The sequence below is a fragment of the Geotrypetes seraphini genome, chromosome 3 (genome assembly GCF_902459505.1).
Source record: "Geotrypetes seraphini chromosome 3, aGeoSer1.1, whole genome shotgun sequence".
NCBI classification, from domain to species: domain Eukaryota; kingdom Metazoa; phylum Chordata; class Amphibia; order Gymnophiona; family Dermophiidae; genus Geotrypetes; species Geotrypetes seraphini.
In genome coordinates this window covers 259,144,849-259,160,639 of record NC_047086.1, presented here as the reverse complement: position 1 = coordinate 259,160,639, position 15,791 = coordinate 259,144,849, and the positions used below count along the sequence as shown (strand labels likewise).

General features: G+C 44.7%; 2 protein-coding genes across 3 annotated transcripts in view; one reads left to right on the top strand and one right to left on the bottom strand.

Annotated features, from left to right (window-relative positions):
• Positions 1-7,931, bottom strand: part of NDUFAF7 (NADH:ubiquinone oxidoreductase complex assembly factor 7) — a 268,244-nt gene extending 260,313 nt beyond the window's left edge. The window contains exon 1 of one of the 2 annotated variants that reach the window (XM_033935902.1): positions 7,708-7,931. In XM_033935902.1, the coding sequence (XP_033791793.1) occupies positions 7,708-7,804 (97 nt within the window). In that variant the 5' untranslated portion in view covers positions 7,805-7,931. The remainder of the gene's footprint in view (positions 1-7,707) is intronic. The other variant, XM_033935906.1, reaches the window with a different exon arrangement.
• Positions 7,872-15,791, top strand: part of CEBPZ (CCAAT enhancer binding protein zeta) — a 348,861-nt gene continuing 340,941 nt past the window's right edge. Inside the window, exon 1 of the mRNA XM_033935900.1 lies at positions 7,872-8,158. Coding sequence (XP_033791791.1) covers positions 8,060-8,158 — 99 coding nt within the window. The 5' untranslated portion in view covers positions 7,872-8,059. The remainder of the gene's footprint in view (positions 8,159-15,791) is intronic.

The window sequence follows — 15,791 nt, the reverse complement described above, 5'->3', positions numbered from 1 at the left end:
GTATATGTAGAGCAATATTTTTTGCCTCGGATTTCGTTATGGAAATTACCCTGGGTGCCTTTGGAGCGTTTGTGATCTGCACTTTGGACTCCCATTACCTTTTTGCATACGATTGTTACTCTTTGGTATAAGCTTCGGAAGAAGATGTTTCCAGAGCAGCGGTTTTTTTGCTCAGATGGCTCTGTCGGTATTGCCAGGTTTTTCTGCAGCACGAGAGGGGATGATCACGGGGCGCTGGATTCGTTTGGGCTTATGGTTTTTGGGACAGGTTTGGGATGATATGCATTTTGTTTCTTTTGAGGATTTGCAAGCTGAGTATGATTTGGAGGCGAGGGACTCTTTTTTTATATACTAGGTTACGGTCTTTTATTTTGAAAGAGGCTTTTTGGGAGATCTCGTTGGGTGCTACACGGCTGGAGCTGGCTTTTAAGGCTGGTTCGGGATCTGGGGGGTTTCTAGAGTTTATCAGGCTTTATTATATAGAGAGGATCCTTGGGATCCTTATCGAATGGCATGGGAGCGAGTGCTTATTAACGGTAGGGGGTCTCTTAATTGGGAGGTGGAGTACAAGGGTCTCTTTTCCCCGACCCTTTCTATTAACTATGTAGAGAATGGGTATAAAATTTATTATATGTGGTATTTGACCCCTGTTAGGTTACATCGGATATTGGGGAGGGGTACAGATGATTGTTGGAGAAACTGTGGGGAGCGAGGGGATTTTTTGCATATTTGGTGGGGGTTGTTCTTTGGTTAAAGAATACTGGCAATTAGTGGGTAGTTTATTAGTGCGTATTTTGAAGAAGCATTGTGTGGTGTGTGTGGAATGTTGTTTATTGAATGTGGGAGTGCCAGGTTTTACGAAGTATGAACGGAAATTTGCTGCTTGTGTGTTTACGACTGCTCGCTTGGCTTTAGCTTCTTCTTGGAGATCTCCGGGTATTCCTGATGTGGGTGAATTATGTCGTCGGTTGGATTATCTTCAGCTGATGTCTAAATTAACAGCTTTACGACATAATACCTTAAATATTTATTCTAAGATTTGGGATCCTTATTTACTTTGGAGAGCAAAGTAATTTATATTGGTGTGTTTTGCTGATGCTACTCCCTTATATTTTTGTAACTGCTTGAAGGGCGGGTTGGGGAGGGGCAGTTGGGGAGGGTATAAAACTGGAAAACTTATGTTTGTTTGCTGTTTTTTTGCAATAAAGTTTCTTGAAGAAAAAAAAAAAAAAAATCCCCCCCCCCCCCAAAAAAAAAAGTTGAACAAGTTCCTGGAGAAAAGATCCATACTGAGACAAACATGGGGGAAGTCAATGCTTTCCCTGGGATCAATAGCATGAATGTTACTACAATTTGAGTTTTATCACGTACTTGTGACTGTGTAAACAAGATACTGAGCTAAATGGCCTGTTGGTCTGTCCCAGTACATATGGCAATTCTTATGAGAGTGGTTTGAAAAATTTGGTAGAAAAGCAAGTTAAACAACGTAGTCCCCATCGAGGGCAATACATTTACTCCAGCAAGTTTTCAATTTTTTCGTAAGCTGTTTTTCCTACAATACGAAAAAAAACCCTGGACACTATGTTGTTTAACTTGCTTTTTTACCAAATGACCCTCGTATGTTCTTATGTAGTTTGCTGCCACTTTGTCCAGAATGGTGTCGTCTCATATTAAAGCTCCAAGCTCCCACTTGCACCAACCCTAAGAAAACCTTCTGCTCTTGAAAACAGAATGTCCACTTCCTTCCAGCAGATAATCAAAACAAGTTTTGTGTGCATTGTAGCTAATCTTTCCAGCTAGCACAGCTGAAAGAGCCAAAATCCTACTGCTACGAGACTGAGGAAAATCTCCTTCTCAGTAACAACTGACTCCCCCCACCTTCAATAGGTCCAAGGTTTTTACCTAAATATTAGATCTATTAGGAATAAGTCACAATTGGTCAAAGACTGGCTCAAGGAGACAAACCCCGACTTTGTCCTTTTAACTGAAACATGGCTGATCTCTGATAATGACATCATCATACACGAGTGTCTCCCACCTGGGTTCAAAACCATTTCTCTGCCCAGAAGCAGGGGAAGAGGGGGAGGATTAGCCATCATTGTAAAAGACTCATTTGAATCCACCATCTTAGCTTCAAAATCCTCAGTGGATATCGAAATCCTTTCTTGTAAACTCTGGTCAGACCAATTAGAAGAGGCCTTAATCATCACACTATTCTACATTCCTCCCAAGAAATGGTCCACTGCCAAGGATATCTTCTTTGAATTCCTCCTTACGAACTCAACTGCTGGTCCCTACAACCTACTGACTGGTGATCTGAACATCCACCTAGAGCATGTAGAGAGCATGGCAACGCCAAAGAATTACTATCCTTTATCGCTTCTCTAGACTTCCTTGTACCACCCCCAGAAAGAATCCATCAAAAAGGACATTAACTAGATCTAGTTACCTTTTCTTCCAAAGACCAAGTCCGTCCCAAAATGCTGTGGTACCAAACCACTTGGACTGATACTCTATGGTCGGACCACCGTTTATGCAATTTCCAATTCAACTGGCAAGCCAAACGCTCCCCAACCAAACCCAAGGAGACAAAAAGGATTAGGAAAATGACAGCCACCAGAGGCTTGGTAAAAACAGTGGAATTCTGGTCACACTACGATATCTCGTCAGATTCAGACTCCCTCTCTGTAGACTCTTGGACCAATACGAGCACGCAGATTCTAAACAAGATGGCCCCCATCAAATTAAGAAAAACGAGAAATAAAAACCTGGACAGCTGGTTTGATGCCGAGCTAGGAACAGCGAAAAGAGAATTACAAAAACTGGAAAGACAATGGCTGAAATCAGGAGATAACAAAGAAAGAACAAATTGGAGACAAAAATTAAAAGAATACAAAAAACTTATAACTACAAAACTCATGAATTTTTACACACACAAAAAAATAGACTTTCCCAACACTATGAATCTATTTAAAGTAGTTAACAATCTTTACAATATACAGGCCTTTTCCCGCCCCACTACAGACTCCCCACCATCAGCCAATGCCAATGCTGATGAATTTTTTAACAACAAAATCAATAATCTAAGATCTAACCTATCAACTTTCAGAACCAACCATTTGAACTACCCAGTCGCCCAAAACATTGACGAACCCAGGGTAGACATGTACTGGAATAATTTTTCTATCTCCACCTGGAATCAATTCTGCAAACTCTACTCAAAATATGCTGATTAGTACTGCAGATTAGACAGTTGCCCACCAAACGTCATGAAAGCCACTCCAGTCACCTTCAAAGCCAAGTTACACGATTGGCTCCCCTCTCTATTAATGTCTGGTACATTTCCCAAGGAGTTAGGTCAGATACTAATCACACCGATTGTAAAAAATCCCAAGGAATCTATCAAGTTGACATCGAATTACAGACCCATTGCAAATATTTCCTTTTTTGTAAAGCTGATGGAAGGCTTGGTAAACCAGGATTTAGTATCGTACCTGGATAAATTCAACATACTTCATGGCAACCAATCAGGTTTTCGTTCCGGGTTCAGCACGGAAACAGTTATTGCTTCATTGCTGGATTCCCTCCTGAATCTATTCAGCCAAGGTTCTAGTGCACTAATCCTTCAGTTAGACTTGAGTTGTGCCTTCGATTTAGTCGATCATGCCATCCTAATTCACTGCTTAGAGACAATTGGACTCACCGGTAATGTATTCAAATGGTTCCAAGGTTTCTTGACTAAACAATCGTACCGAGTCCATAGCGATAATAATCAATCCTCCAGCTGAGTAAACCCACAGGGTTCCCCCTATCCCCCATTCTGTTCAACATTTACCTAGACTCATTGGCGAATCTACTGCAAAAACTAAAAATAAAATTTTACATCTACGCCGATGACATCACCATAGTCCTCCCCTAACAAGCCTGACCCCTGAGACGAGGAATCATCTAGCATTAACTTTAAATCAAATTGAATCATGGATAACTGAGTTCAAATTGAAACTCAACTCTGAAAAGAACAAATTCTTCCTGGCAAGCCCGAATGACAAAATCAAAGATACTTAAATTTCCCTGAATGGACAGAACTTCCCTATAGTCGATACCATAAAAATCCTGGGAGTGACGCTGGACCGTTATCTCACTCTAGATAGTCACACAGAGCTACTGATCAAAAAAGGCTTCTCGACACTATGGAAACTAAGAACCATCAGAAAGTTCTTTGACGCAGCATCATTCTGCTTACTGGTGCAATCCTCCATTTTAAGCCTGCTCGACTATTGTAACATCATTTATCTGGTGTCTCTCAAGAAAACCATTCAAAGAATCCAAATCATACAAAACTCAGCAGTGCGATTGATTTTCGGTATAAAAATGGGATCACATAACCCCCTACTATCAAAAACTCCATTGGTTGCCCCTAGAAGCAAGAGTGCTGTTCAAATTTGCCTGCCTTTGTTTCAAATCCATTCTTGGTTTGGCCCCCCTATATAAGGTGACCATACATCCCATTTTGAACGGGACTGTCCCTTTTTCAGCTCCCCTGTCCCGTTGTCCCCATGCATAGCTTTGGGACGCTGAAATGTTCCGTTTTGAGACGGCGTCCCGAAGCTGGGTGTGGGGCCAACGGGACAGGGGCTGTCTTCCTGCCCCAGGACCAGCGTTAGGGGGGGAGCAAAAAGGGCAGGGCCTAGCCTCCCGCCCCCCCCCCGACTGTCTCATGAGGTCTTCTTCCCTCCCTTCTACTCCCTCATTACCCTCTTGCCTGCAAGCGAACTAAACTCAGGCCGCGGGGCTCTAACACGGCACGCACTGGCTTCCCTTCACATCCGAAACAGGAAATTACGTCATTCCTGTTTCGGAGAAGGAAAGGCAGTGCGTACCGTGTTATAGACCCATGGCCTGAGTTCAATTCACTTACGGGCCGTTACTGTGGAGACAACAGGATGCTTTACCATCTCCCACCCACTACCTGCCTCCGCTGGGGTTACTGGGCAACGGAGATGGGCCCAGACCAGAAAGAGAGCTCGTGAAGGTGGCAGACTGCCCGCCACACCCCGAGGGCCACAGCAACTGACAGGTAACCGCCCAGCGTACAAAACTCAAGCAGTCAACTTCTAATCAGTCACACTGGATGCTAATCGTTTTGGATTTTCTTTTTCTCCTTCCTGTAAGGATTATTTATGTACCTTAAGGAAGGAGAAGAAGAAGAAAATTCAAAACGATTAGCATCCAGTGTGACTGACCATTCTACAAAGCCAGGATTTTATGGGCTCTCTTACAAGTGTAGCCAGTATTCAAAGGACCACTTCTAAAGTCCTATTTTTCAATTTTTTTACCAGCACTCTAAGGCCAACTCTCTGAGTATCTGCATTTACCCATCACTTGCACATGGAGGGGTAGAAGACAGATGCCAGACCAGGGGCAAGGAAGGAGGAAGGGAGAGAAAGGAAGGAGAGAAAATGCCAGATAATGGAGGGGGAAGAAGAGATAGAAGAGGAGAGCAGAGAGGTGCCAGGGTATAAGGGAAGGGAAACTAAGGAGACAGATGCCAGACCAGAGGGAAAGGAAGGAGAGGAGATGCCAGAGCATGGAGGGGGAGGGAGAGGTAGAAGAGAAGGAAATGTGTATGATGCCAGGCCATGGGGTTGAGTGGGAAGGAAGGAAGGAAGGAAAGAAGAAGAGACAGATGCTAGAGCACAGGGGAAGGGGTGGAGACAGAAAAATGAAGAGGGGTGAAGCTGAAATGAATCATGTACAAAGGAGAGAAGGGACACAGGACAGACAGCTTATTGAAAGGGACATAGAAAGAGGGAAATTGCCATATGGAAAAGAGAGAGTGGACACAGAGAGAGGGTGGACACTGGATGGAAAGGACAGAGAGGGCAGTAGATGGGAGGGGTGAGAGAGGGAGACCGGTGCTGAATGGAAGTGTGGGGGAGAGGGTGGACAGATGCTGAATAGAAGTGTGGGGAGGGGGGCAGACATTGAATGGAAGGGGGTGAGAGAGGGGAGTAGGCGCTGGAAGGAAGTGGAGAGAAGAAAGAAAAAAAGGGCACATGCTGGATTGAGGGAAGAGGATAGAGTTAGATATTGGAAGGGGTGAGGGAAAGAGGTGGCAAGCTATAGGTAGACACAATGAAAGAGAGAAATTGAGGACTGAATATTAAGAAAGAATTTAGACAGAGGCAAAAAATAAATTGAGAAGGAAGAACAGGAGGAAGGGAGCAGAGAGAGAGAGAGAGATGCCTAAGCAGGGGGGAAGGGGAGGAGACAGATACCAGACCTGGGAGGAGGAAAAGAGGAAGGAGACAGATACCAGATTTGAGGGGAAAAAAGGAGGAGAGAGATATGCTAAAATCTGCTGGGAAGGAAGGAGAAAGGGAGGCGAGAAAGGGGGGGGGGGGTTGTAAGCAGTTTAGAAAGACTAGAGAAAGGCCTGAACCAAAGGGGAAAGACAGGAGGCAGATAAAGGACTATGGAAAACAGGAGGCAGATGCAGGACTATGGGAGGTTCAGACATAGAGGGAGAGACCCTGGGGAAGAACAGGGAGATTTAAGATCATAACAGAGGAGAGAGAGAGATGGAGACCTGGAACAAAGGTACAAATGAGAACTGACACTGGATCTGGGGAGGGAAACAGAGGGAAAAGAGAGAGAGACCTGGATCCAAAGGGGATGGGGCTGGATTGTGAAATAAATGTTGGATGCGAAAGAAAGATTGGATGCACAGTCAGAAGGAAGTGCAACCAGAGACTCATGAAATCACCAGACAACAAAGGTAGGAAAAATGATTTTATTTTAAATTTAGTGATCAAAATGTGTCCGTTTTGAGAATTTATATCTCCTGTCTATATTTTGCACTATATTTGTCTATTTTTCTATAGTTACTGAGGTGACATTGCATATTTTAAAGTAATCTGCCTTGACATCTTGGAAAAAACCCAAAACTCGTAAATGATAATTAACATTTTCTCTGTGTACAGCGTGCTTTGTGTTTTTTTAAAATTTTATGTTTACCATTATGAATTAATAAGATATTTTGTGTACATGAAAAATGAATGGATGAAATTGGGGGTGGGGGGGGGCGGGGCTGAATATTAATAGATGTCCCATTTTGATGAAAAAAATAAATGGTCAGGTTACCCCTATACCTAGTCTCCCATTTTAAATTGGACTGTTCCACCAGGCCTACACACAGAATACATATGTTTAGCCACCCAATAATAAAAACCTGCCAATTCCTTGACAGAACTCTTGCTTTCCAAGCAAGTCAACAGAACGGCTGGCTAGGTAACATCATCACTCCTCATCCTACCTTAACTTCAGAAAACTAGTTTAACCGATTTGTAACCAAGAACTCTTAAAGCCTTACCCTGGTATTCTACTTGCATGTCTCTCGGTATTGTACTTACATGTGACTTTTACTCTGTCTCTCTTCCTCCCTACAAATATTCATGTATTCAAATACTTCATTTTTATTTTTTTTGCTGACTGTCCAGCTCTTCTTATTGTAAACCGCCTCGAACTACTTTGGCGGTATATAAAAATAAAATTATTATTATTTCCATAGCTAGTAGATGTAGGCAGCACTGCACACAAATACGTAAACAACTGTTATTGCCCGACAAATTGTAAGCCCTTACAACAGTACTCAGGAAAAACTTCACTGCTATCTGCTATGTGCTCAGACGCAGGATAAATTCTTACCGGCATTTCTGGGATACAAGAACGTGCAACGCAAAACCCTACTAACGCAACGTTCCATATTGCTAGCTACACCGCCCAGCGCTAGTTTATACGTCATCACTTCGCGGCAAAAGCTGTTAAAAGAGGCAATTTTTGTTAAACTTTAATCTTCATATTATATACATTGTTTTGTAAAATAGAGTTGGTTGGGAGGGCAAATGTTACTCTAATTTATATTTCCCAAATCTTTCTAGTCGTATTCCGGTGCCGAAGGTCAGAGGGCGCTGCTTGTGACCCGGATGTAATACTATCTTTCGTTTTGGACAGTTCTGGCGCGTGGCTTTGTTGACTGCTAGTGGTTAACGGGGATTATATGGCACTCGCAGGGGACCCCGAGGATTGTGAGGCTGACGAGATAGCGGAAGAAGATGGGCTGACTTTAGACGAGGTGTTGCGGCTTGGAGGCACCAAGGTATGGACAAGCAAGACAATGTCTTATGAGAGGTGGGAGAGCGGTCTGGAGTAAGTGAGAAGAGATGTTGAGTGAGTGAAAAAGAAAATAGTGGATGTAAAATTATTTAAAAAAGAGAAATAAATAAACTTGCACTGCGCTAAAAAGCCAAGTGAGCATTTTTTTTAAAATAAAAACTAGTCATATCCTCGCAGAAGAATGATGATAAAAGTTTTCCCCAGTGCAGTAAGAGACTCCCTGTGTTAAAGTTCTTGGAAAGTAATGATAGTAACAGAACTTTAAAGTGAAGTTTCCCTGATAACAGCTTGGTGGAATGGAGGATGTGATTTGATATACAGTACTGCCTTTCTGTTTGTGGTTACGTATTGTGTACTGGTACTTATTTTATACCTGGGGCAAAGGAGGGTTAAGTGATTTGCCCAGACTCACAAGGATCTGCAGTTGGACTTGAACCCATTTACCCTGGTTTGCAGGCCACTGTACTATTAGGCTACTCATTCCTAGCCTGCTTCCATTTTTCTTTCCCCATGTGGGGGGAGATGTATTAGTTACTACAGTACTTTCTTCTCTATCCACCATTCATTAGTTGGTTAGTTGCCCCACACGTCTCATTTATTTATTTTTTGAAATATTTTATTAGCATAACAACAAAAGATACAATACAAAACCAGAATACACTCCAAAATCCATGACGGGAACTCCCTGCAACCATTTTGTATGAGTGATCTGCACGGGGCAGGAGCACCAGAAGATCGCTAGACCACCAGGTAAGGTCCAGGGAGGTCCGGTATGCAACTTTTCCTTTACCTCCAAAAAATTGTGAATAACTGAATCCGCGGATACTGAAACCACTGATTTGCAGGGAGAAGAGTATAGTGAAATAAATCTCTAGCCACCAATCCATATTCAGTTTCCAAATAAGAAAAAGAAACCAGAAAAATAAGATCGGGGCAGAAGTAGATGGCTGAATAGTGTGTGCACAGACCCGGTCTCCACACTAACGGGGCGAAAATTGGTTAACTGCCTCGCTGAATGTTGACTTTGAGATGTCCCAGAATGAAGCAGAATTTCCTCTGCTTTTTTCAGCAGCTTTCTTCCCGCAAGTGTGTGGGATGTGGAAGAGGCAGCTTCCCACTAACGGAGCCCGACGAGTTCAGCCAGGACAAGGTAGAGCGTAGGAGTGGAGGAGGGACCTGAGCCCTGGAAGCATTGATCCTGCCACGAGTAAGCGGTCTGCGAGGGGGTTGGCAGCTGTTCTGGAGTGAACCAGGACTTATCCCAGGACAAGCAGGCAGCCTATTCTCACATATGGGTGACGTCATCGACGGAGCCCGGATGCGGACGTCTCGCAAGCAGACCTGCTTGAAGAAACCAGAAGTTTTGAGTTGCCCGCACCGCGCATGAGCGAGTGCCTTCCCGCCCAGCATAGGATGCTTCTCAGTTTTCCGCAGAGTCGAGAAGTCCGTCTTTGACTCTCTGCGTTTAATTTCGTGCCTTCTCTGAACCGCGGTTTGTATTTTTTCTTCACAAATCGCTGTTCTTATTTTATTTATTTCATTTCTAGTAAAAAAAAAAAAATATTTTCCTCTTCCGTCCGTTTACAGGGACAGGCTGCTCGGCCGCAGCCTGAGGGCTTCGATCTTGCGGCGGCTATTTTTCCTTCTATGTCCTGGCCTGTCACGGGCTTCAAGAAGTGTAGCAAGTGCCAGCGTGCGATTTCTCTTACGGACCCACACCGTTGCTGCCTCAAGTGCCTTGGGCCGAAACATCATCCAAAGTCGTGCCTGCGCTGTGCTACATTTCAACCTCGAGCCTTCAACCGTCGTCATATTTCGGTGGATAAGCTTTTCGGGATTGATTCTTCCTCGGATCCCTGACTTCGAAGGTGACCTTGAACGAGGCCCCTCCTGCTTCTACTGCTTCCACCTCGAGCCTCATCAGACCTTCGTCGTTTGCAGCGGCTCTCTCTTCGACGACATCTGCTGTATCTTCCCCTGTTTCCTCAGGTCAGATAGCTCAGCAGACAGTTCCAGCGGTAGTGATTAAAGTGCCTAAGACTTCTAAGTCGAAGCACTTTCCCACTGCCTCGGTGGAACCTCCAGCCAGAGCAGGTGGTCCGGTTTCAGACAGGGATCCATCCTTGCCGGCTTCTTTCCAGACCATGTTGGAGAAGAAATTCATTCAGTTCCTTACTAATATGGGACTGAAGCTTCTTCCTCTCAACCAGCCTGGGCATTCAGCAGACTCCCGCGAGGTCGAGCCGCTTCCTTTGCCTCAGTCTGAGCTTACACACTCTTTGCATGGAGCAGAGTCTCTGCGAGTGTCTGGTCTGGCATCCAAGCACGTAAAGCAAGGAGCAGAATCTTTGCAAGTGCCTCGGCAGGAATCCTCACACTCTATACAAGGAACAGAGTCTTTAGGAGTGCATTGAGGTTCCTCCACCAAGCCTCTGGAGCTTCGATCTACAGCCTCCAGTCCTATCCATTCTTTGATAGCATCGGCTGCTTCTGTCTCTGAGGCGAAGTCTTCTCGATCTTCGAGATCTTCTTCCAGGCACAATTCTCACCGACGATTGAGGCTTTCATCGAGGCATCCTTCCAGGCATGGTTCTTCTTCTAAAGAACGACCTTCTTCAACTAAACCTCGATCTACTCCTACTTCGACACTGACTCCTTGTTCGAGGTCTCCAATGCCGAACCTCGAAGATGCAGCGGTTTTGATTGCCTCGTTCAACTCTCCTTATTCTTTTCATGCCTTTTTTCCTGCCGAAGCTTCATCTTCGACCCATGCTGCCTCGACATCCTCGAGTCCTTCTCCAGGCAGATGGCTGTGGACTTGGATCTTCAATTAGATACTGGATCCAAATACTCTAAGGAGTACCTCGAAGTCATGCATCTTCCTCAACCTCCGGCAGAGTCACTTAAGCTTCCTCTTCATAAGCTTTTGAATCAGACTTTTGGTCGATGCCTGGAGACACCTTTTACCATACCAGCTGTTCTAGGAAAATTGGACTCTAGGTATAAAACTGTGCATCGCAAAGGGTTTGACAACTCACAGTTATCTCATCAATCCCTGCTTGTCGAGTCCTCCTTGAAGAGGTCCCATCCTTCCAAGGTTTATGCCACCGTTCCTCTAGGAAGGGAAGGGAAAAATATGGACAAATTTGGACGTCGCATCTATCAAAATGCCATGATGTCCTCTAAAGTCCTCAATTATAATTTTCATTTCATTACTTATTTTGAGTTCCTTATTTCTCTATTACCAAACTTCTTGACTTATTTGGATACTCAAAAGCACTTGAATTTCAAGAAGTCCTTGCTTCTTTATCTCAAGTCTGATTGCATCTTCTCCAGTCATCTTATGATGCCTTCGAGTTGTCTGCCCGAGCAGCTGCTTGTTTTGTAGGTATGCGTCGCCTTGCCTAGCTTCGTACCATTGACATGGACCCTAATCTTCAAGACCGCTTAGCTAATATTCCTTGTGACGGCAATGATCTCTTCGATGAATCTATCAAGGCAGCCACAAAGAAATTGTCTGATCATGAAAAATCTTTTGCTTTTATTGTCAGACATAAGCCAAAGCCAGCTCCTGCCAAACCTACACGCCCTGCTCCTATCTTATCAGCGGCGTTTTGCTCTGAGGACGGCTCCTTATAATCGCCCTCGTCTTAAGAAACAGCAGCCTCAGAAGCAACAAAAATCTCAACCATCTGCTGCACCTAAGGCTACTCAGCCTTTTTGACCGTTTAACACAGAGCATAACTTCCACCGTTCTGACTCTGCCTTCTTTTCTCCCTATAGGGGGTCGTCTCCATCTTTTTTACTATCGATGGACTACAATTACATTTGACCTCTGGGTACTTACCATCATCAGGGAAGGTTACTCTTTCCATTTCACTCAGGTTCCTCCAGACCTTCCTCCAAGAGAGTATCCTTCCTGTTCATCCCAGACCGTCCTTCTTCAGGAAGCTCAAGCTCTGATTCGTCTCCATGCTATCGAGCCAGTTCCTTTGGAACAACAGAACAAGGGGTTTTACTCCCGTTACTTCCTTATCCCGAAAAAGACTGGTGATATGCGGTCCATTCTGGATCTCAGGGCCCTCAACCAATTTTTAGTGAAAGAAAAATTTTGCATGTTGTCCCTGGCATTCCTTTATCCCCTTCTCGATCAGAATGACTGGTTATGCTCTTTGGATCTCAAGGAGGCCTACACTCGTATTCCCATTCATCCAGCCTCCCCTCAATACCTCAGATTTCGGGTGGGGAATCTGCATTTCCAATACAGAGTGCTACCCTTCGGCCTAGCTTCATCTCCCAGGGTGTTCACCAAATGCCTTGTAGTGATAGCAGCAGCTCTAAGGAACCATGGTCTTCAGGTATTTCCCTACCTCGAAGACTGGCTCATCAAAGATTCAACATCTCGGGGTTATTGTAGCAACCCAACGGACTATCTGGTTCCTACAAAGTTTGGGATTCGAAATCAACTTTCCCAAATCCCACCTTCAGCCCTCTCAGAATCTACAATTCATCGGAGCTGTTCTGGATACTGTTCAACTCAGAGCATTCCTTCCACAACAACGTCTGGAAGCTCTACTTCAACTCTTGTCATGCAGTGTCTTCCCGATCTTCCATCTCAGCAAGACACATTATGGTACTCCTGGGTCACATGGCTGCACAGTACACGTGACTCCTTTTGCCAGACTTCACCTCAGAATTCCTCAGTGGACCCTGGCATCTTAATGGACGCAGGTTTGTGATCCACTTTCTCGACACTTAACAGTCACTCCTTCATTGAAGCAGTCTCTCCATTGGTAGATGCTCTCTTCCAATCTCCCCAGAGGCTTACTTTTTCAAATGCCCCCCCCCCCCATCAAATGCCCCCCCCACGACAGATTCTTCGACCTACGCTTGGGGCGCTCATCTCAATGGTCTCCGTACTCAAGGTCCTTGGACCAGTACGGATCGTCGGTGTCATATCAATCTGTTGGAACTCGGAGCGGTCCTCAAGGCTCTCCACGCTTTTCAACATTTTCACGACCAGATAGTCCTCATTCGGACGGACAACCAAGTCACCATGTATTATGTCAACAAACAGGGAGGGATGGGATCTGCCTCCCTTTGTCAAGAAGCTCTGAAGGTTTGGGACTGGGCAATCCATCACAACACTTTCCTCAAAGCTGTCTACATCCAAGGGGCGACAAATTGTTTAGCGGACAACTTGAGTCGTCTTCTGCAACCTCACAAATGGACTCTCCATTCCTCGCCTCTTCATCACATTTTTTCACCATGGGGAATGCCTCAGATAGACCTCTTTGCAGCTCCCCACAATTACAAACTGCCTCAGTTCTGCTCCAGGATCTATTCTCCTCATCGCCTCGAGGCAGATGCTTTTCTTCTGGAATGGACGAATCTCTTCCTGTATGCATTCCCTCTCATTCTCAAGACTCTGGTCAAGTTGAAGAACGATCATGCCACCATGATTCTGATTGCTCCTCGGTGGCCGAAAGTACCCTGGTACTCCCTTCTACTTCAACTCAGCAGCAGGGAGCCATACCTTCTACCAGTTTTTCCTTCTCTGCTTACACAGAGTCAAGGATCTCTGCTTCATCCCAACCTGCAGTCTCTATACCTGACAGCTTGGTACCTCTCAACATAACCCCTCTTCAGTTTTCTCAATCTGTAAGAGACGTTTTAGAGGCTTCTAGGAAGCCTACCACTAAGCAATGCTATCTCCAAAAATGGACTAGATTTTCTACATGGTGTTTTTCTCATGATAAGGAACCTCAGCATTTCTCCTTATCTTCTGTTTTGGATTACCTTTTGCACTTATCCAATTCTGGCCTGAAGTCTACATCGATCCGAGTCCATCTCAGTGCAGTTGCGGCTTTTCATCAGCCTATTGGAGGAAAACCCCTCGCTGCTCATCCGGTGGTTTCTAAATTCATGAAAGGCCTTTTCAATGTCAAATCTCCTCTCAAACCACCTCCTGTGGTTTGGGATCTCAATGTTTTCTTGCTCAACTGATGAAACCTCCATTTGAACCAATTGACCAGGCTCATCTGAAGTATTTCACTTGGAAAGTGGTGTTTCTCATTGCCCTCACTTCTGCTCGAAGAGTCAGTGAGCTACAAGCTTTAGTTGCTGATACACTGTCTTCCATCATGACAAGGTGGTCCTCCATACTCATCCTAAATTCCTCCCTAAAGTGGTATCGGAATTTCATCTCAACCAATCCATTGTTCTTCCAGTATTTTTTCCAAAGCCTCATTCTCATCCTGGAGAAGTAGCTCTTCATACTCTGAATTGTAAACGTGCTTTGGCCTTCTATTTGGAACGCACCAAACCACACAGAACTGCTCCTCAACTTTTTGTCTCCTTCAATCCAAACAAGTTGGGACATCCTATTTCTAAGCGTACCATCTTCAACTGGATGGTTGCTTGTTTACATTCTGCTATGCCCAGGCTGGATTATCTCTACAGAGTAGAGTCACAGCCCATAAAGTCAGAGCAATGGCAGCTTCAGTAGCTTTCCTCAAATCTATTCCTATTGTGGAAATTTGCAAGGCTGCTATTTGGTCCTCGGTTCATACCTTCACTTCTCACTATTGTCGGGATACTTTTTCCAGATGGGATGGACAGTTTGGCCAAACAGTATTACAAAATTTATTCTCCTAAATTGCCAACACTCCCACCATCCCATTCTGGTTAGCTTTGAGGTCACCCATATGTGAGAATAGGCTGCCTGCTTGTCCTGGGATAAAGCACAGTTACTTACCGTAACAGGTGTTATCCAGGGACAGCAGGCAGCTATTCTCACAACCCACCCACTTCCCCTGGTTGGCTTCTCTGCTAGCTATCTGAACTGAGGAGACGTGCCCTACGCTGGGCGGGAAGGCACTCGCGCATGCGTGGTGCGGGCGACTCAAAATTTCTGGTTTCTTCAAACAGGTCTGCTTGTGAGGCGTTCGCATCCGAGCTCCGTCGATGACGTCACCCATATGTGAGAATAGCTTCCTGCTGTCCCTGGATAACACCTGTTACGGTAAGTAACTGTGCTTTTTGTTGGCGGCACTCCGCCACAAGTGTGTGGGCTGTGGAGTGCCTTCCCCGCAGCGGGGGTAGACGAGCCCCGTTAGGCGCCAGAAGGAGCGAAGGAGTGGAGATGTGGCTTGAGCCCTGGCAGCCTACTGTGGTAGGAAAGAGAGACGTGGAGGAGGTGAAAGAGGAGCGTGAGCCGCTGTTCTGGACATGGATTGCGTCTATGGAGCTGTGGCCTTCTGATAGAGGTGGAGAAGAAGTCCTATTGAGAACTGTTGAGACCTGGAGTATGAAGGTGACTTAATTAAAAAAAAATAAATAAATTTGCTCCTATATTGAGATAAAATACTTTGGAGGTGAAGAGCTAAATTAAATACTTATATTGAACCATGTGTAAAGGATAATAAATTATAGGTATAAGAATAACATTGCTTACCTGAATTCGGGGAAATAACTAATGAAACAGGTTTAACCTGAAAAAGAACTCTGATTTAGCCACACTGCATAACTTTTAGATTACTTAGAATCCAAATAACTAAGTAATCTTGGAAGTATGGCTAATAAAAAACCTAGACCTGATCTCAAAATGCTTGCTT